The 23,599-nt window shown below is 33.0% G+C and overlaps 2 protein-coding genes across 2 annotated transcripts in view; one reads left to right on the plus strand and one right to left on the minus strand.

Annotated features, from left to right (window-relative positions):
• Nucleotides 1-186: 186 nt before the first annotated feature.
• Pbp95 (proximal sequence element A Pbp95) lies at nt 187-6,672 on the plus strand. The gene has a single exon (XM_069841841.1). It carries the CDS (start codon nt 341-343, stop codon nt 2,918-2,920), a length of 2,580 nt encoding a protein of 859 aa, XP_069697942.1. The 5' UTR covers nt 187-340; the 3' UTR covers nt 2,921-6,672.
• Nucleotides 6,673-12,855: 6,183 nt separating this feature from the next.
• LOC138710750 (dnaJ homolog subfamily B member 14) overlaps nt 12,856-23,599 on the minus strand; it is a 43,262-nt gene continuing 32,518 nt past the window's right edge. Inside the window, exons 8-9 of the mRNA XM_069841848.1 lie at nt 16,262-16,425; nt 12,856-15,235 (exon numbers count right to left, since the gene is read on the minus strand). Of these exons, the coding sequence (XP_069697949.1) occupies nt 15,117-15,235; nt 16,262-16,425 (283 nt within the window). The 3' untranslated portion in view covers nt 12,856-15,116. The remainder of the gene's footprint in view (nt 15,236-16,261; nt 16,426-23,599) is intronic.

Genomic DNA, 23,599 nt, shown 5'->3' on the forward strand with positions numbered 1-23,599 from the left:
CCTATTATTCACGGTTATTCTGTTTTCATTTGTCTATATTTGTGAGACTTTTTATTAGATCGGTTCACCTTTTCTTTTTACTCCTTTTTTTACTTTCTATTGTAGTTCACTTTGTGGTCACCAACAATATTATAAAGAGAAATTTCTGAGAGTAGGGCATTTTCGATATTTCTTGAACTGATAAACAATGTTGGTGACATTGATTAGCATGTAGATAATGTTGTTTATGGTCGGTGGTTTGATGTGATCATTGTTACAATATTTATATTATACTTTTTTAAATAACATGTTATTGACATTATTGTTTTTGAATTAGACGCTGAATTGTCTTCAAGTAAACATGGAATGTGAAAGCGAAGATATATATTTTACCGACATTGCTAATCTGAAGGAAGTTTTAGATGCCCCGGAGCCATCAGGCAGTGTCAGTGATAGATCAGATGAATGTGAAAATGATAGTGATGAAGAAACTGTTGGAGATGAGAGAAGTGAAAATGACTTATCGCGTCCATGGATAGAATTGGATGAAATTGAGGTCAATAGAGATAAACCCTCCACAAGAGTTTGTAGATCCCTTGGTTCAACATGTTATGATGTACTTCAGCTAACAGAAAAACATCTTTTGGATCTGCTAGAGAAATGCCGGAAAAAAATCAAAGACTTGCAGAATCAAATAGATTCATTAAAAAATCCATCGGATAAAACAATGACTCGTGGAAGTTGGTATTATATGTTTGGTATACCATACTTTAAGGACAGACAGTATTTTCCTTGCCCGCCTAATGAAGATCACACAGAAAAAACAAACATGGAATTAAGTGTAGTAGATCTTCCACCTTTGAGACAATGGAAGAAGAAGGATAAAGCCAAGTTAGAAGAGGCTATAAAAGAGGAGGAGGTGGCTAATCACGTCAAAGAAGCCACCATCAGGAGGACAGGCATTTTAAAAGCCTTACATAACACTACTGATTCCGCAAAAATTGAAGAATTAGAAAGTGAGATGAAAGACTGCAATCCAGATAAAATTAAATGTAAGACCCTTGCTCAGCTTGTAGGATCGAATAAATCAGAATATGATTGGATGAAAATATCTGCTGTAGATTTAGAAGGGTACCATAGTCCTGATGAATGTCGAGCAATGTGGCATAACTACCTTCACCCTATGATAAGAAAATCAAAATGGACAAAAGATGAAGACAGTAAATTGAAAGAACTCGTTGATAAGTATAATAACCAAAACTGGGACGCAATAGCACAGGAACTTGGAACTAAACGGTCTGGTTATCAGTGCATGTGTCAGTATCAAACCAGACTTAATGATAAATTGAGGAAGAGTAAGTGGACAGAGGAAGAGGATGCTTACCTTATAGAAGTGATTAATAAGTGTCGGATTGGTTCATATATTCCTTGGGCTAAAGTTACTTTTTATATGTCTGGACGTAGTAAAAATCAAGTGTTTAATCGCTGGGTGTACTCATTGGACCCTTCTATAAAGAAAGGGCGCTTTACAAAGAACGAAGATATGCTTGTGGTAGCAGCAGTTCGCAGGTATGGGACTGATTTCCCTCGTGTTGCACGGTTTCTTCCAGGCCGGACTTCTATACAAGTTCGCGATAGATACCACTCGCTGAAAAATCCCGGCACTGGTGAACCGTGGACTCCAGATGAAGATAAATTATTGCTGAAATTAGTTGAAGAATGCGGAGAAGGCAATTGGAGTAAAATTTTCCGGCATTTTGCAAATCGTACTAGAACCCAAGTCAGACATCGCTATAGTACACTTCAAAGTTGGATGAAGAAAATACCGCTAGAGACAGAGAATATGAACTCAGCACCGACACGTAGGTTGAGTATTGAAAATAATAAGGAAGAAAAAGTGTGGCATAGAGTGCAGACAGTGCTTCGAAGCATGAAATCATGTAGTGAGGTGAATGAAAATAGCCTATTAAAACTGAAACAAAGGTTGAAATTAGAACAGAAGAAACGTCCTGGTCGTAAAGTTGGGCAGAAGAAGATGCTAAGTATAATTGACAAACAGTATTATAGTTTCTTTAGATGTGTGTACACTCAGTTTGGTGGGAGAAAGAAACGCAGATATGATGCAGACATTGTTCATAGCAATTCACAAGTGGTTGACAGTATGCTTAAGCATTTTCAGGCCAACATCAATATTCCCAGATATGACGTAGTGCAAGAAGACAATTTGCTTCTGGAGTCTGACAAGTTTATTCTTCATTACCTCAGAGACAGACAATCAGAAAATGCAAATTCACAGTCTGATGGAGGAAACGAAAGCACAGAAAATGTTTCTTCTGGTGATGGTGTTGCAGTCAGTTCTGCCTCAACTCGGATCCCTTACCTTTGTCCTCCGAACCACACAACCTTAGTTGGGTTTCGCACCTTGCTGTTAAGTCGACGGAATCTGTCTGCCAATGTTAATGTCAGTGAAGCGAGGTTTGATGCAGTATCAGATAATGAAAGTTCTGGGGGTTGTTCAGAAAAAATGATCACACCTGAACAAGCCAAAGCTTTGTGGCAAGAACGCTTAGCTTCTTTGTTTGTCTGGCCTGCTTTATTGTCAAATACACTTCCTAAACTAATAGTTCCTGTATTTAAAGATGACGACGTACCACATCCAGGCAGCAGTGAGGAACACACAACTAGTGATAACTCGTGTGATGCTGTTATTGGTAAAGCAGTAAGAAAACCAAAACCAAAGCGTGGTAGGAAGAGAAAAACTAATCTGAAAAAGAAGAAAATTTCAGAATCACCACCAAAAAAGAAAAGGAAGTATGAAAGAACTGGAAAATTTAAGAGGCCCATTGAACCCAGAGAACATGAAGTAATCAGGCGGAGCACACGACATTCATCAGATCTTTCAGATGTGCATCGGAGTGAGGATATTAAAACAGAATTGTAATTTGTTATGTGCCAAATGAATCTGTGTCCCTTGATAATCCTCATCATATATTAATTTCTTCATAGCTTTCCAAATATTGGTAAGATTACCTGTCATAGTTAACTAAACTAACTGCTAAATTACCTCTACGAAATAATTTAAATCTGTTACTCATAGTAGGTCCTAATTCAGGGTGATATTATCGACTTGTAACTTAAACATAGCTCGAAAGTACTGAATTCCGTTTCTGGTCCCAGTACATGTATGACCACCTTTTCATTCAAGCCACAAACTAAATCATTTTGTTTATTATCTTAATCTGATAACATAGTGTACACTAGATGTCTCAAAAAGTTCATTAAATTTACTGTCCAAGACTTTATATTATTATTAAATTATTTATTATTATTATTATCATTATTATTATTAAAATGGAGTGTGGGAGGAAATAAATTCCTTGGGAATATAGTGGAATCTCTTCTTTATTTATTATATTTGTGGGGATTCAGAGGTACAGATTCAGTTGTCAAGAAGTAACAACTTGCCTATTTGATATACATTTATTGTCAGTAACTTAATAGCTTATTATCTGCATTTCTTAGTTAATTTTTTCATAGTGTATTTGGTGTTTATAACGATACCTGAAAACTTTTCTCTCTTGATAAAATTGTACTTTGTTGCTAATTAGGTAAAATCCAAGAATCAGTCGCTGTTTTTCCAGACCAATAGGAGATCTATGACGCAATATATCATGCCATGCATGATAGGAATATTTCAAATTTGAATTAAATTGGGGGCCGATGTCCCCACTTTTCTTTCTCCTACCCTGCACCACACCACAGCACTCCCTTCCTCACATATTATCCTCTACTTTTCTCTTTCTCCCTCCACCTACTTTATTTTACTAACTAGGCCTATACTTTATATTAAAATGGAATACATGTCTTACCTTTGAATACACTGGGATTCGATCCTAGTACCTTCAGAACCATTTGTTTAGTGAACCACTATCATTGCCATTACGCTATGAATTCATTGATGTACAAGCTCGTAAAAATTATACTTACACAAGTAACATTAAATGGATTTTATAAGTAATGAAAAATTGTAAATTTATGTGTTATTGTGTAGTAGACATGAAACAAATTGTATTATATACTTCTTAATTTAAAATCAGGAATCCTTCCCTGAGCACGAGTTCTACTGTTTCAGAGATGAGCTACAATTTTATCTGTGTATACTATATTTTATGTTACAAAATAAATACCAAAGGTATTAAACATATGACTTCGTTATAAGGCTATATAATAGAATTGAATTCATTTGTACCTTATTACAATATGACAAATAGATCACACAGTTAATATGGTAAATAGATCAAGAAGTAATTAACTTGTATTCTAGAAGGAACTATAACATTATAAACATCCGAATGATGATGTTACTACACTTAACCACTATCAATTTTCTTACTATACATATATTAAGTCAATTACTACACTACTCCCTTTAGTAAAATCTTTTTTTATGAGTATATTTTATAGTCATCTTCTAAGATTTTATTTTATAATTGATAATCAATGGTGCTTAATTATTACACTTTATTTTTATAACAATATTCATACTTATTTAATTAATTATATTTGTTTGCTATTCATTTCCAGATCCTCGTGGTCATCCTTAATTAAGGCCGGATGAGTTTCTCTCTCTCTCTCTCTCTCTCTCTCTCTTATCTTATTGAAGTAAGTTAAATTGCCACATTTTTATTAAAACACTTTTTCGTACTTGCAATGTAATGTGAGAACATGGTATGTAATGTTATATAGGTCTATTATGTCATCCAACTTTTTGGTCGGGAAAACAGCGACTCTTCCTTGAATATTACCTATTATTATTATTATTATTATTATTATTATTATTATTATTATTATTATTAATGCATTATTTGTTTATTGTCTTCAACCATTATGTATAAAACAGTTGAACTTTGTTCATATAAACAATATGACCGAAGCTGTATAATGTTTGCATGTTACTGTCATGCAGGAAGAAATAAAAGGTCACCCTGTTATCAGCAGGTGAAGTTGCAAAGTATGTGCATTGTTATTGTATTAATTCTATAGTAATATGACATCATGACATCCCTGTCAATATATGATGCAGATCCAACTTCAGCAGAGAATTCCGTAGTTACTTGCTTTGTAGAATGTTTGCCATAGATATGTTGTGGGATTTGTCTTTTAAGGAACAAAGTTCTGTGCAGTAATTTCTCATTGCTACAGCACCGACAATAAGGATGATAGTGGATGGGAAAATTGCATTGATTTAATTGTCCATCGAAGAAGAAAATGTAAGGAACTTTTATGTTTTCCTGATTCAAATGTAATAAAATTTGGTGAAAAGAAAAATATCATGTGATTCGAGAACAATTTATTGGTACATCACAGCATACCAGTGGCAGCTCATGGTATAATTTATAAGTGGTTACAGTTAATGTATATCTATAAATTTTACATTCTGAAAATGTTTTTCATCTTTGATAATTTATATTATTTATATCTATAGCCTGTAATAGTTTATGCTCATAAAATGAGGCACCTTGATTAAAAAAACATCCAATGTCTGTTTACTTCAAACGGACCCCAATAATTGTTTTATATAGCGTTGCTTAAGATGCAAATAGGCCTATTCGTAAGCCTAAAAATTTTCGATGTTGAGTTTTTGGTACAGTTGAATTCATCTAAGTGATGTGCATCTACCTGCAAATTCTCGTAAACCACATTTTAATATTAATCACTGAAAAGTAAACATTTCAGTATCACATAAGCCTACAATTAATGACGACAAAAACAGTTTTTTTTTTTTTTTTTCATTCTCCTATAAAATTTAAATTTTGTGGGATACAAGCATTTGCACCTTAAATAATGATAAGTTAGAGTGATAATTGAAATTTTATAGACTGGAAATAAGAATAAGAAAAGTCAAGAGTGTCCATTGTAGGGCACAAAGGTCTCCTAGACAGGGATGGTCCATATGAATCTACTTGATGGGCCATTCCGAGTAAGTGTGATGAGGAATGTAAGTATAATGAGAATCATAAACTGTATGCCTTCAAAAATGATTGTAAATATATCACTTTTCTTGTGTCTCATCTGTTTCTTTCAATAGTATAGGTGTGTGGGACTGAGTTGGATCAATAGTAAGTCGTCATTTCATACAATCTTGAAAAAAAAAAGTGTAGTCGGAAAGTACGAGCAGGCTGTTTTCAATACTGGGAACAAAATATGTATCAAAATAACGTCTGTGATTAACAATGGAAATGTCAGAAGCAAACGTCATTCAGAGTTCTGGCACACTGCACAGTGCAAACAATTTGTATTATACAGTGAAATCTCGATACAACAATACTGTGTGGACCAGAAAAAAATTCTAAAAGAATTTATTGTTATATCGAGAATTTACAAAAAAAAAAAACATATTTGGAAGGTATACTATAATTGAGGACCGTTTTTGCAAAACTTTATAACTGAAAAAACTAAATTTTACAGGAGAGACAAAACACTATAGTAAGCAAATTTTGCTGTATGTCTCACTTATAGGAGAAAGCAAGTTTTGAAAAAACGATCACACTTTGACACACTACAATGAAGAGAAATAACCCAATTTTACTAAGACGCTTTGAACATCATGTAGAGGCCTGCCTTATGTTAATGAATCCATCAAAATCTCAATTTTGCAGTTAGCAAGTTTTGCAAAAACGGTCCTCAACTGAAGTACATTGATTATTTAAAAATCTATAATAATTATGGTTAAGGTTTGGATTTGTTGGCATAAAAAGCAAATTATAGAAAAAAACAGTATAGTTTTATTTCTGTCAAATTCTTATCTCGCTGTTAAATACAATATAGTAGGCCTATGTCCACTCACTTTTTGCTAGTCTTGAAAAAAAAAACACATTTTGCACATTAGTCACAGAAACCATGAAAAGAGAACAAAGTGTCCTAAATTTTGAAGCCAGAAATAACAGTCTGTTGTTTTACATTTCTTCTTACGGAAAGAGAAACATAAAAAGATTTTATTGTGTCGACAGTCACGAAATGACCTTCTGGAACACAAGGGACACTTGTAAGAGGTAGGAGGCAGTGGTTTATAATGGGGTTAAGGTCGGTAGATTCACATTTATTCTTCCCGTCTCGTCAACCGCATGTTTGCTTTGAATTGTTTTCCTCTGTTAGTTCAGGAAAAACAAACAGTCTCAATCACTCAGTCTCTATTCTTCTGCAGATGGAATAGTGTAATTAAATCGTTCACCATAGTTCGTTAAAGCAGTTGCGAACATTTCATCTCTCTTCTCATCTTCAGAATTATTGTTTAACAACCACCCAATATGTACACAATTTAAAACAGACTATGGTACAAAGAAACACATTCGCCACTGCAAGATTACTGCACTGTGCATGGCCGAAGAGGAACAAAAAAAAGCTTCATTCTGTATGGAGTGGTGGTGGCAGAGCTTTCGAGGTCCAGGAGGTTGAGTCTACTCTTTAAATGACGGATTAGGTCGACTGTAGTTTATAATTTACCTTTTTATTACCGGTTCTATCATAGTATCAGGAGAAAAGTATGTTATGGGAACTAAGTAAAAATAATAATAGAGAAATATTTATTAGTATTGAGAGTATCGTAAAATCGAGGGTAAATTTTAATGGGATTAATGCCAGGGTATTATTGTTATATCAGTAATCATATTGGGATTTCACTGTATTGTGAAATGTGACATTTTCACGTGAAAGATAGTAATGACTTCCCCCCCCCCCTCCATACCAACTGTCAGGACTGGACAACGTTAAGATATGTGAATTGTATGCAGAGACTAAGAGGGAAGATTGTAAAATGCTGGATTTGCAATGAAGGATCTATCTTTGGGCAGAAAACTATGAATTAATGTTAGAACTGGTACAAATAAAGTTTAATGCAATTAAGTCAGAAATTCCTGTTCATATTTTACTTTTTTAAATTAGTCTCCGATTTCCATTCAGCCTCCAAATTTTGTATTGAAGTTTAAAGATAACCTTTAAAAAAGAGTACTGAGGGACATGTTCTGCCTTATTCTGTACATACAGTACTTATAATTACAATTTTTATCTTGAAAACTTCGTCCAACAATGGAACAAATGCTGCTTGAAATCAGGATTAATATTCAGAAGTGGAGGCAAAGTATGGATTACAAAGCTAATGGTAAATGCTTAGCTTATTGGTTAGACCATCAGCTTTCCACACTTGAGACAAATACAAATCCCAGAAAATTTCAAAACAAATTTTTATTTATTCAATATAATTACCTATCACAGTGGTCATACAACTCATATAGCAATTTTAATCCTTCAAAAAATTATTTACTCATTCAACATGGTTACCAGTTAGTGTCACATTTACTGTTTTAAATTTATATACAGTACTCTAGAACAACTAAACATACAACGTGTTTCTTTATCCTAAACATAAAGAATATGATGAATAACATTCGAAACAAAAGATTATTTTCTTCTTTTACCTTATCAAATAATTACTTTTTGAAAATACACGAAAATTCAAACAATTCGTGTAACCTAACATACTAAAATGTCAGTAATGTGACTTTCAACATACTGCTGTGCTTGTTCATAATATCATTACAAATAAGCTTAAAATTCTTAAAAACCCGTTTGCAGCTCTTTGGAACTAATGTAGACAGAACATTTACTGTGGGTAATATACTCCTATTGTCAAAAAATCTGTCTGAACCTATTTGACCCTATTAGCCTACTTTTATAGGTTTTACAAGAACTTTCCCATTGTAGTGAACATCTTTAATTCTACATACATGTCACAATAAATGACTACATCCCATGAAGTAACAGTAGCCTCAGTAGCTATCAACTGAGTTGCTGCCTCCACCTTGGATTGCAATTCATTACTGTTTGTTGGCTCATCACAATCTACAGCACTATGTAACGAAACAATCATCTTATAGTTTGCCTGAGGATATAACTTCATATCGAAACCCTCAAATGTAAGATGGCAATTAGATATATGTGTTCTTTGTGTGCTCATCACAGTCTGGACCTTCTTCCAGACCCTGCCCAGTGCAGGTTTAGCTGATAATATAATTTGTATGCCATTAATATTCAGGTCAGAACAAGCTGGTGCAAAAAGTCTGCATTCCATACAGCAGCTCTTCTGGATTGCACCAAATTCCACATATGATGCTTGGCAACTGCACCATTTCCATCTGATGTGAAGAAAGCCCGCATTAAGCTGGACAAATTACAGAAATCTTTCAAGAGAGTCAAATTGGCAAAATTATATTTTTGTTTACATTGTGCTGCACAGTCTAAAAAATTATGCAATTCTTGATACCCTTCTATTCTTTCATCATGTTTCTTGATAAATTAAGAGAATAAAAGTATATAATTATCATTTGGACAGTTTTCTTACAATTTGACAAAGGACGTAAAATCAAATAAATTGAAAGAACTCCAAATGTATGCACAATTTATTGGTCTGTTAGCCTACCACCAAATAAGGATTGGAAATGTTAACTAATGCTAAGTTCTTGGCAATAAAGCTATTAATTCTCGCGCTCTGTAATATAGGAGAGTGATGTAGGGAAAAGTATAATAATTTTAACGTAGACATCATATTTTTATATTATGCCATACCACCTGCACACAACCTCGAAACTGTTTGGAGGACCATACCTGCCATTGGTTAGCAGATCCATAGGCTGGAGGATTACCAGACAACTCCATTAATCATATCCCCCTCTTTACCACCTAGGGGGATGCTTATGCATGTCATGACAGGTCAGCATGCTGAAAAGGCATTTCCTCCATTTTTGATGGAATTTGAGTAGAAGAGGTTATGAAACACACTTGACTACTCATTGCAGATATACTTGAGAGACAATTTGGCCGAATTTTAGGAAGGAAGCTATAGTATGTATTTACATATTATATTTAAAATGAATATTACTAATATTTAAATCATTTTTAAAAAGTACAGGGTTTGATTACTATTAAATAGGTAGCCTTCTCTTGGTTATAGGCAGAATCCTCTGTGTTGCAGGATGCAGTAGCAGACAATGTGTCAAATTTAATTCTTGACATGAGAAATCTATTTTTAACTGAAATTTTTGAAAATCAATATCTATTCTTGGCCTAGTTACATATTAATTCTTTTGCACTGTCACGCCTTGAAGATGGAGTTACATTACATTAAAAGTGTTATTTCACCAAGAACAAAGGATAGGTAAGAAGCGTGTTTGCAATTTTAATTAACCGGTACCTTACAAATGAAAAATTTTATGCAACATTTCGTTAGTAAACGAATAAAACTAATTAAGAGTCTTTATCCCTTGTGACAAATGTACCAATACAGATTAATGCAACGGAAATTACTGTTCTTCTTCTTTTTTTTTTTTTACTAATTTGTTGCTAGTAAAGATAGTAATTTTATCTTCATGCAACAGGCCCAGGTGTAATTTTCTGCAAATTCTCCTTGCAGCATCACAGAACTGTAGAACTCGTTTTGCCTCATTGAAGATACTTGTCGACTACTGTCCGACCGAGTGGTTATGTCGCATCTCTATTTCTCCCACCCGTTTCTTCTGGCCCCTCTGCAAAGGCTAGTGGCTGGGGTGTTAAGCTCTGTCCTGAAAATATTTGTTGTTCGGAATTGGAAATCTACGTAATAATATACTATTTAAAGAAAAGTGCCCCTTAAAATAAGTAACTGTCGAGTGACTTTCCCCGTTTCGCCAACCCTGCGACATTACAACTCAGTCGGACAGTTCTTGTGGATAAAACAGTGAAGCAGGAAGTTTGGAAGCCGTCATTCAAAGGTTTATTCACACATATCGGTATTAGTGTCATGCCAGTTCAGTTCAGCGTCATTGGCATCTGTCATCAGTGATGACTATACACACATACCTGTACAGTCTGGTCAGAGATTTTCGAAATGGAGAAGTTTACTGTGACAGTGATGGCCATCATTTTGGATGAAGAAAATGTGCATCAGGCGAAGAAACGGAAATGGTCAAACAAAGCATGAGAGAGACGAGAAAGTGAAGAAGAATTTAGAATTCTATATAAGGAAGTGATTCATGATGAAACAAATTCTTATGGCGATATGACCAAAGATGTTAAAGCGAGTATAAATAACAGCGAATTTTTATGAGTACTTGTACCCTAATTATTTCAAAATGTCTAAAAATTGTTTTAACATATTTCTGAGTAAAATAGGAGTTAATTTAAAAAACAAAGACACCTGATGAAAAAAGGACATGTTGTGGGGGTCGTTAGCAGTTTATTTGAAGTATATAAAATAATATATCCATTTGAAGTACTCGTTATTCATGTCTCTTCACAAACATGCGCACAGTATAGGCAAAACATAATGCAGTGTGTCTGTGAAATAGCAAAAATAATGTTGGCAATGATATACAATGTCTAATATTATGGAACGGACTAGAATAGAAGTTTCAGAAGTATGTAAAGTTAAAAGAAAAGGCTGAAGAAATAGGCTTACAAATAATATATAAAAACGAAGTCAATGAAACAACATATTCACCATAGAAATAGTAGGTGTTAATATAATTTTAAGATAAGACAGTTTTTTTTGACTAGGTACTTTTTAAGTCAAATGATTTCTAACTTAGAAGACTTAACACTACTCTTGAAATGCAACAACTTTCAGAAAACTGTTAAAGACCAACCATTACATTACTTCGATCCAATGAAATGTACTTTCCTCTCGAATTAGGAGTTACGGCATTTCACAATTTTTCTTGCATTAATTTACTCTGAAGCCTTCCTTATATGGACAAGTTACAACTGTACATAATGCAAACTGAATTATTTTACAACATCCTAAACAAAACATCGTAAAAATTCAATTACTGTTCCCGAAAAATTTGTAAGCTAATTTAACAAGTTTTACAATATTTAAAGAAAATCATTCACAAAGGAAGTACTTTTTTGTACCTCCTGTTTCAAGTATTCATGCCCCAAAGAAAAGTAGTAAGTTCCCTTCTATCGTGTATATTAACTTATTAAATGAAATAGAGTAGAACTCCAATTATCCAGACTAATAAGGGATTGGCATGATCTGGATATGCAGGAATCCGAATGATTGCGTCAGAAATGAAAATCACTCATGTTGTTGTGAAAGTGCAGTACTGCATGTATTAAAAAAAATTATTTTTAAAATAACTAAAGTTTCAATATTTAAACATAAAATAGTATTTTTAAAGTACTGTACATACACTGAAACATATTCTGGAGTAAATAAACTATTTTCAGTCAATGAATAAATAATTTCTAAATTTACTGAAAATCAATGCACATAATTGGCAATTCAGCTTGTACGGTATTCGGATAATTATTGGAGTTCTACTGTACAAGATGGGCACAAAGTTCTGTTACCCTCTATAAATAGCTCAAATATACACACTATTTATGTAATTTCGGTCATAATGCAGACATACATCCACTTTATGCTAACTGTGTGTCCTAAGTGTCCAAAGGGTCAGTATGTCCCCCATCAGTCTCATCACACAAAATAATGCATCGCCAGATTCAGTGTGACATTCGCCTCAGCACTGCTGATTTACCGTTGGAAAGCGTATTGCATGGCGTCCTTCAATTCATCAATGGTGTCATACCGGTCCTGTGCAACAATGCTCTTGATGAAACCCCAGAGCACATTGTCACAGGTCGTGAGGTCAGAGCTGCAAGGTGGCCAGTTGAGAGGAGCTGGTAAGATGGGTGACCTATGGCCAATCCAGCATTGTGGAAATAGTGTGTATATTTGAGATATTTATAAGGAGTAACCGGACTTTGTGCCCAACCTGTAGGTAGATGGAAATATTTAATTCATATGACGTATCTACCATCGGAGAAATAAAACTATAGACGATTTGTCTAATTATTTATTCAATATAATACAGCATTAAATCAGGATCCTCTAGATCAAGACATTTTAAGTGATCTCACAAAGTGAATTTTAGATTATTTATTTCTCTGGTCGTTTGAAGTGAACATATTATATATTTATTTACTGTACATATATAAATATATGTTTATTGTATACGTAGTCCATATAAAACTGAAAATATGTCATTTTCTAAGATCAAAATTAAATTACAAATGTGGATCATAAAACAAGTTTCAGGAATAGAAAATGACTTTAACCTATTCCTGAAGTGTGAGTGATTACTTCAGTCTTTTACTACACCTTCATGTATGCCTGACATTCAAATTTATAGATGCAGTAGTTTTTATCTTGGGTATCGAACATAATATTTTTAAGGTGAAATATTTCTCTAAAAGCAGATTTGGTATACATAAAAAATAATTTCATCAATGAAAATTAAATAATTTTATAAAATTCACAAAAAAAAAATAAATAAATAAATAAACGACTATTTCTTCAATGCAATATTCTTGACTATTAACACTGTTAATTTCTAGAAAAAAAAAAAATAAAATAAAACAAAACAAATAAGTGTATTAGAAAACATTATATTGTGTTTTACATGGAAATATTTTCCTTCATAAAACATTGCTAATAACATTCTCTTAATCTTTGATTTAATATTGAGTCGATCAATAGCAGTAACTTCTTCATTGGTAAAAACATAAAAATAATTACTGCTATCTTGAATAGGTAACAGAATGAAGTAGCATCTGCTATTAAAATTTAAAATAGTTTTATCTAGACTTATAATGTTATAATACCACAGGTAATAGAATTATTAAATTCTTAATTATTATTAGTGAAAATATTAGACTGAAAAACAGATGAAATGTGTAACGAACCTTTTAACTTGGATGTCACATTTACTTATTTTGATACAATTTTTTAGTTCTTCATTACGTTTAATATGTTACGTTCTGTACCGGGAGACATTCGACTTCTCGTTCTAGCTGTTCTCTTATGTCGAAGAGGAACAACAATAAATTCTTAAGCTATATCAACAACCAACCCACTACTTTACTATCTCCGAGGGTGGATCAGAAAGTAAGAGTATAAAGCCAGATTCATTTCTGGTAAATAAATTATTTCAATGCAGCAAAGTATTTAATACTTTATGAGGCTTTGTTATGAAGTAGTCTATATAAATATGTTTAAACGCAAAATGTCAAGTTACAAATAAACTGCAATTCTTTATTTAACTTCTCTTTTCAGTTAATGAGAATATTCTCAGGCAATGATATGATGAAATGTAATTGTAACCATACATTTTATATTCCTTTTAACCTACAAAGGTTTTTCAGGAATGATGAATTGAATTAATGTATCTTTTACGCTATAAAGGATATTCAGACACTATGAGACAATAATTACAATTTTTTTACATGCCTTTATATACAAGGACTATGAAAAAATGTCGAGATGTGACAAATAAATAACAGTGGAATGAGAATGATAGAGAAAATCGAAGTATTTGGAGGAAACCTGTCTCAGAATTGTTTTATTTACTTAATATTTTACAAGATTTACTAGGAATCGCACCTCAGTTCCTTTAACGAAAACCATCAGCTAACTGGGCTCTAGCTGAGATAAGAAGAATACGGCGACCATGTAAAATTAATCTTCATGCTTTTACTTTCCAATACATTTTTCGTATTTAATGCCACATACTATTCATTAAAACCATATAAAACAAAAATTAAGTAGAGAATATTGAAATTTTACATTTAAATATGTTACCCATGAAATATATAAATGAGCATTATGAATCTGTATATATTTAAAATTAAAGGGAATGCTTGGATATAGTCAAGATATGGATATTTCAACACGTTAAAATATGTATATGAATAGGAGTTCAACATAATAGGTAAACACAATCTTTTTATAATCTCAATTCATTTTAAACAAGTGATCGAACAAAGACTGAATGAACAACGAAAACTCGAGGGTTTCTTTCAGCTATTTGTTATATACAGTACATTAAAACAGTCAATTTAAATCTTGTTACACAGATTTCATTCCACATAAAGAAAATAAATAAAAAGAAGATACTTACATGTGATTGGTGCCCAAACCATGGGATACATTACATATATTACAATAATGAGAAATCGTCAATTTCACCGTTATACATGTCATACACATGTAACAACTCTTACAATCAATGAGAATTTAACATCACAACCAAAATTCAAAATGTCTACCCTCCCTGAGCCTGTAAATCATGTAGTGTATCACAAGAAGGCATTCGAATATTTTGGGCTTTCTGGAATAATTCCCGGTCTCCAAAGTTGCGTGCCTTCCAAACCATTGTTTCACCTGTAAAGAAACAAGCATCAGGACGTTAATATACCTAGAACATGACAAATGGAAAACAACAAGTGATTTTAATTGACAGTGGAAATTTCTATAAAAGTTAACGTTTGATTGTACATAATGAGAGGAAAAAACTTTAATGTTGTCACTAAAATTAAATATAAATATTTACCTTTTGCCGTTAGTTTCTATTTTATTACACAATTCTGGTAACCAACGAGTTTGAACGACTATTTCAATATGTGTGTGTGTCAATATTTAACCATAAAGTTATTTTCCTTCTTGCTCCCCAATATTTAGATGTAAGTTTCATAAAATTTTCCACAGATTCACAGATTTTTAGATGTTCCATGTCCGTGGCATCTTCTTTATTGCACAATAAACATTTAGCAGAGTCCAATAAGCCAATTCGATGTAGATGTTTTGTAAGACAGTCATGACCAGTAATCAGTCTGAACATAGCCACAGCAGATTTTCGTGGTGAATCAGGAATGGATTTTAAATCTTGTAGTAAATTGTTCCATCTTGAATTTTGATGTTCACTTGGAGAATTAGTGTGGTAATTGCTGTTAATTTTCCTTTTGATAACTCGTTTTATGGACTCATATGAAAAACTGTAGTTCTTCAATGTAATAAAGGGTAATTCTCCCAATTAACTGCACCACTGCTGCAAGGTCCGTTCACATTTCCCCACTCAAGAAGACATCACACTGTTACCAATATAAAACGCAAGAGGCCCAGGAGGAATTACTACAGCAACGGATCATATACTTAATTCCCATTGTACATATGGCAACACAGAACGCAAGATAGGAATTTGTCCTGGACCATAAGAATATACTGATAAATACAGTATCTTTCTCTTATAATGTTGAAAGTATTTCTGAGCGCGAACTAAACATATATGTTTATTACTACATTTTATTACCATATGGACCTCACACAAGCCATTGAAGCTTAAAAAAATTGTGCCTCCTGTGGTACAGTTAATCAGGAGAAATACCTCAATATAACATAAAATATACTTACGATAGTTCTTTTCTCTGTAACATGAATGTCGTAGATTCGTAATGTACTCCTCTTCTACAGTTATTTCCAATCGTCGCAGACTGCCTTGGTATTCGGTGTGGAAGTTCTCCTTCACGTAATATGGCACCTTCAGATTCAAAGTCTTGCGTTGAACTGGAAACTTCCTAAGAATAATAAAATCACAAAATTACAGTCATATGAACAAACAGAATAGATATACTGCCATATCTGGAAGTATCTAGGATGTACTTTGTACACATTTCCTAGCTGATTTTCACTTAAACTGTATTAATTTATTTCCTCATTATACTTTTCGCCTTTTTAATGGACATACCTGCCTGGCAAAAACTTTCTTATATGATGTATAAAAAGATTGTCATGGACAAGAATAATATGGCTCTAATGCCATTCTTATCAATAGAGACATCCTAGAAAAATAATGGACTGCAAGGCAAATGGTTTAATTGCACATTGGACGAGTTTCTCACCAGCCTATTTGTAATATTCTTCCCTTCAGTAAGTAAATACATCCTAGAAAATACTGGCCTGCAAGAAAGCAAATGGTTTCACTGCTAAACAAATGAGTACTGGACATGTTTCTCACTAGACGTATTACTATTATGTTGCAAAAAATCGAGAATAATCAATATTATACAAGATTGAGATGTAATACAAGCTAACAACTGTAAGTTCATTTAACATTTCTTTAAACTGCAGATTCAATTCAAGGCTGACTGATGAGATATCACGCCAATAATGGAGAATTGGTGAAACCAGAATGGCAGGGGAGATCGAAGTATTTTAAGAATAACTTTTCCTACACTAATACTGTTCACAAGATATCTCTGATGTCAAAAATGTAGCTGACCGAATTTTGACTGATCTGAAATAATAACACTGCACTGTCACTAAAGTAAGATTTCAAGAGTTTGATAACTGAAGTGAACGATACTAGAAGTCATAAGGTATCTTACAGTGTGTGACTTGCAATATGATGGTTGTACAACGTGTTTTGAAGAGGTAGTCTCAAATATTTCAAACCAACACTTGACTATCACATAGCAAAACAGCTGAACAATGTATGATCATGTGGTTTTGCATACAGATTTTTATGTAAAAATTCCTAAGCAGACTGTCTAATGTGCACTCATCATCCATCACTTATGGGCTACAGGAAAGACTGAATAAATGTAGAGCCTGGCTACCAAATCGGTCTAATTCATTTCATAAACTACAAATTTTATTGAAGTTCCGATTAATAACAACATTATTTGATAATGAATGATGAATGCTTCGAACTTGTTAGAATGATACAAATTTTCCAAATCCACTGTGGGCTGTCCTGATTCTTTCACTTCCTCTCCCCTTTGATAAATATCTTGAAATTGTTAATTTCTTTTCATTGTAATAAAATTTCCACCTTTCTCTAATTTTCTATATGCATTGAACAGTTTTCCATAGGACTCTTCAGAATGGTTCAGTCTTTGGATGTTCTACTCACAGTTTGGGATTATTTCTACATTCCTGTATCAGATCTTTATGGACTAATATTCTTTTTCTGAAGACATGATGATAGGATGGTTATTATATTACATTAGTGTCCAGAACACAGTGCAACATTCTATTTTTTGCAGTTATAAATGCAATAATTACGCAATTCTTTGTTCATATTATAGAGCGAATTTATTTTATATATTACAATATGCCTTTGTTTGACAACATGCTCATCAAACTGCCTGACATGTGTCAAGGAAGCCATTACACAATATAATTTGGTATGAACAGTGTTCTTCAGCCTTTGTATAAAAAGTCGTAGTGTAAAGTGATCTATTATCAACATCACCACTTCATGGAGTAGGAGTCTTTTCCCTGATCTCCATAGCAATATATACTTCCATCTTCCCGATTACCTCACGTCTTATCACTTCAGTTTCTAGCCATAAAACTGTCATGAAATGAAGGGGTCTGTCATTAGGAATAGAAATAGCTTAGAAATAAAAGCATGAACAAAGCAGGAGTTGTTTGCTGTTCTTCATTTCACATCCCTTTTCCAATAAAGAGGCCCTTTCGAGACAGTGGCATGTATGTATTGTAAATCTTCATTTAATACAGTGGTCGGCACATTGTGCATTTGTGACAGGCGCACAGTCAGACTAGATGAGCACCTTAAGAGGAGCACAGTAATCACACAGTGACAAGTAGTGGGCTACAGCTCATGCATTTTGTCAAGACACTCGCGATGTGCAGTACGGGAACAACGTTTCTGTGAAGGGGGTAGAAGTAGAAGGGAAGGTCGGGCGTGTGTCTACAGAGTTCAAGGCAAAAGCTAACCCATTCCCCTATAATTCGTAAGTAGACTCATCCGATCTCGTGCACAGCTCTGTAGAAAGAGTGGGGAGTGTCTTGAGAAAATGCACGAGCTGTACAGTTGTATAGTAGGTAGTTCGAGAGAATTGTTCCTGATTTTATTTATATGTGGTAATTTGTCTGTATACTGAAGTGAGTGTAAATGATTTGGTGGAGAAAGTACTAGTAAAAGACCATTAACATAATACACACTTATTTATACTTCTGGAGTATGGGAACAATGATACTCTAACATGTAAAAAAAGTTAAATTTAAACAAAGCATCATTATTCAGAATGTCATGCCAACGATGAAAGACAAGCTATTAAGTGTACTGCAGTTGCTACAGTAATTTCATTTAGTGCCCATAGGAATTTTGCTGTCAGTATGTAACAATTTTGAAGAATTAAAATATCTATCTTAATTTACCATGTTATCGGTACTCTCAGGAATGTACATACATATCATATGCACGAAATCAGATGTACAGAACATCAATGAAGAGTTCAACTGAAGCTTATCAGCTATTCTTCGCCACTCATGCTGATGTTCTTAAAAGAGAGCACGAATGCTCTGTGGGATGATGTCACAGAGCACTGATCCTGCCAATCACTAACTTAATATTTCTTTTGAAATATTGAGGTCATTCATTGACAATGAGTATTAAGTTATGACAGCAATTCATTTGTCTCTCTTCAAACAGACTTCCCAGAGATCATAGTATCCCTATTTAAAATACAGGAGTTATTCACATATGGTGATATGGACTATAACTTCAATTTTTCATTCAACATACCTTTTCAAATGTAAAGCTATTTGGAAATGAGATGATTAATAATTGTAACTCATATAAAGAGGCTCTTCAGAGACGATAGTTAATGTTATAATTATTCTTTATTTATAATTCCTCTTGAAATATGAGGGTAAGAAAAATGTAAAAAGTGAAACTGAGAATTGCATTCGGGATGATGATTCTATATTACCACAGGTAGCAATTGAAAATGTAATGTGCACATTATGCAGGGATTTTTTTTCCTTCATATTACTGCCAAAAATTGGGGTGCATATATTATGTGATGGCATTTATTACGCAAGTAAATATGGTATGTTCAACCTCAAAACATTTATAAAATAATAAATATGACAAGAGATAAAAATCTTTTACATAACATATGTATCATCCTTTCACAAATGTTACACTATGCAGTCCATTTCATCAAATGAATGTTGTCAATAACAACTTTCAGAAGCCATCATGGTCCTTTTTCTTTTGGAGCCAATAGACAAAAATTTATAGAGGTAGTCTGGCCTTAGTTCATCCTTTTAAGATGTTATATGTTTGTGTATGTATGTATATATATTGGTAAACCTAATATGACTTATAATTCCTCCAGAATTTTATCATTTCTTTTGTGAGATTACGAAGTGAATCCCGTTGCTTTTCTGAGTTATCATTTGTTGCTTGATAGGAGTCCTGTGTTCATCACAGGCTTCTAGTCTGATGTGTTGTCATCTTGTCGACAGATTTTGCAAATGAATTTTGTTTCAACTGAATGTAACAGTTACCCCAATGTGATTCACACTTCTTTGCCTCATTAATTGAAACATACTAACAAACGAAGGTGAGAATGAAAGTTTGGTAGCACAGACATCACAATTCTTTATTTAATTATTTTTGCTACTTTTACTTCGTGTAATATATTTTCGTTTGTTTCATCATACTTTATAAATGCAATATTTATAATAATTAATGACTTAGTCTCTAGTTAAAAGTCATTGTAAACAACCTGCGAACTCTTTACAGTAAGTGTAATCTCAAAACTGATTCTAGGAAATCAACAAAACAATTGGCCTACTGAATTAACATTCCTTCTCATAACAGGTATCATAATCAAAATAAGTTTGAACAAAAAAAATCTTCGTACATCAAACTTCAGAAGTGAAATGCTCGTAAGAGCAACTAATGTATCTGGATAAATAGCATAGAAATACTCCGGGATATGACAAAGTCAGAAAATACAGTGTGATAAAAATTACTCTGCAGTACTCTCCAATGCATACTTATGGAAACCATAATATCATTGACAAAACTCGAAGAATAAATGCAGTAAATGTATTACAAAATAAACTGAAATTATGTATAGTGAACTTTAAAAAGAAGTTGCTCTTGTATTTTCCTGATTTTAAATTATTTGTAGAAACGTCAGTGACTTTGTTTCCTTCATTGCGCACTTTGATAATCTTTCAACTGAATTAAAAAACAGATATAGTCAGTTTTCTGCTTTAGAAACAATGATCATGACTGTAGAAATTCTGTACATAAAATCGTGAATTCAGCGTGTGAAAACTTCGGTAATCATAAGTAGGAAGTTTTGAAATTGCAGTCCATCAAGAAGACATCTTTATCTCAAAGAGACGGTAATAAATTATTTTATTAATATCTCAATAATACTGAAGCGCCCTTGGAAACAATATCATGCCTTTCAAAAGATGAATAGCACTTTAACACAATCAATATCATTTTTTACTTTGCTGAAAATGACACATTTTTAATTTAGGGTTACCAGATGTCCCCTATTTCTGAGGACAATCGCTCACTTTCAATTACTGATCCCAAAAATAAACATTCTCGCTTTGGCTTCTCGAGTTTACTTTTGTTACACTAACATTTTATTTGTAGATCATAAGTACGTTGGTAGAACTGTTGTGATTTATCTAGATTTCTGCATGGTGTCCTTTGCTAGATAAAAAAAAAAATCTGGTGACCATACTTTAATTAAAAAAAAAAAAATTGACTTCACTTCATTTACACCAGTTCTCTTATTATGCATTTCACAAATTCCTTGGATTTCCTTTATTTTATCTCTCGTTTTAAATTTATTTTCTAACTCTTTGAACATTTTAAATGCATAACTTCTTGAATCTCTGTTTTCTTATTAATTTCCACATTGTTACCAATGAGGCATCTTATTGCTATATTCATTTATTCATAGTGTTCTGCCCAAGAGCAAGTCTTTCACTGCAAACCTAGCATTCTACAATCTTTCCTATTCTCTGCCTTCCTCTCAGTCTATGCATATTATCCATATATCTTAATGTCTGATATCTTCTTCTGCCCCGAACTCTTCTCCCATTCACTATTCCTTCCAGTGCATCCTTCAGTAGGCAGTTTCTTCTGAGCCAATGACCCAATCAATCTCTTATTGCTATATTACTATATTAAACTAAGTACTTTATACTTCTAAATAACAGCAATAATCTATAGTATCCTTAAGATGTTTCTTTTTTTCCTAATTTCATATTACAAGTAATGAAGTTTATTTTAGGTTCGGTATCATTTCAAAATAGTAGTTCAATCCCCTTAATATAATAGTGAATCTTTATTTAACGAAATAAGTAGACCTATTTAAAAAAGACCTATAAAGAATACGAAAATGTGTGTTAAAATACAGACAGAATTCTGACGAGAACACACACCCACTACTTTTCTTTAAAAGAATAAGTAACACACTGACATACTTCGAATTAATTGACTATCAATAAAAAGATATACAATCTGATCTTTAAATTACATAAAAATTTCAGTTGCTTGAGTTCAACAAATTTCAAGTGATGAAATAATTAATATTCCCCCCCCCCCTCAAAAAAAAAAACTTAATCTTCATATAAAATTTCAGCTTTCAATATCAATTAGCCCCTTATAATAAAATTATCTCTTAAGCTCAAACTACCCCACACCATGGCGTCGTGGTCTAAGATATCCTGTCTAGGACTCACATTACAGAATGCACGCTGGTTCAAGTCCTCATGGGAGAAGAAATTTTCTCATGAAATTTTGACTATGTTTGGGACTGATGCTCACCCAGCATCGTGATGTACTTGGGGAGCTAAGATAGGTAGCAAAATCTGGTTGTGAAAGTTAGCTATAATAACTGGAGGGACCATCGTGCTAACCACATGATACTTTCATTTTGGTTGGATGATCGTCCACCTCTGCTTTGGCATGTGAACTTGAGGCCAGCAGCCGGCTGTCGGTCTGGGCCCTTCAAGGGCTGCAGCACCACAATTATCATTATTATTATTATTATTAAGCTCAAACTACCCACCATTTTTACGAATGTCTCTTTTTAGATACAACAGCTTTCTGGGTGTAATCTATAAATCTATTATGTTTTACATGTAGCCATTATCATTATGAACTATTTAGGATTTTGCTTTATGGCCTCTTCATATGAGTTTATTTTAAGCAGAAGACGCAAACCTACACTGTATTATATTGTCACATGAAGTCTTTAGTCCTATTGTGAAAATAATTATTATTGCCACACCAGTATTTACCAAACAAAAAAGTACAGTACTTTCTATACAATAGTATATTATTACCATATTTACCCGCGTAATTGACGCACTTTGTTTTTAGATTTTTATAACAAAAAAACTAGGGTGCATCCTTTATGCGAGAGGAGAAAAAAAATTATATATCAATTCCGTTCCACTTAAGACAATCTATAGTTAGCAGCAGTTGTATAAACAGATGATAACTTGTAACAATGAATACAGCGACAATAAGACAAGACACTTTATTGTTATTACCTCATTCACTGTCTGGTTCAACATCACTACTATCATTTGTCACAGATTCACATTCCTCTTTGCATCTATTACACGGAATTTTTTTTATAATTTTAAATTGAGGTGCGTCCATTACACAGGTAAATACAGTATATACATTACTAAAGAAGGAAAACAATTAAAAACACAATTTTTAACATGTCCAAGCACTCTTTTCATTAATGTTGGCAAAAGAAATTAAAATATATATATATATATATATATATATATATATATATATTATAAAATTATACTAATTCTTTCTGACTAGAATAATAATTATTTTTCTTGACCAAAATCCATTATATTTCACTTAAAATTATTTATGTTCAGAAGTAATCTGAAGAATACATAAATTAAATTTAAAACATAGTTCTATAA

Source organism: Periplaneta americana, chromosome 12 (genome assembly GCF_040183065.1).
Source record: "Periplaneta americana isolate PAMFEO1 chromosome 12, P.americana_PAMFEO1_priV1, whole genome shotgun sequence".
Taxonomy (NCBI): domain Eukaryota; kingdom Metazoa; phylum Arthropoda; class Insecta; order Blattodea; family Blattidae; genus Periplaneta; species Periplaneta americana.

What these genes read in the sequence shown, in the direction of transcription:
- Pbp95 (XM_069841841.1), top strand. Translation starts at nt 341, where the DNA reads ATGGAATGTGAAAGCGAAGATATATATTTTACCGACATTGCTAATCTG.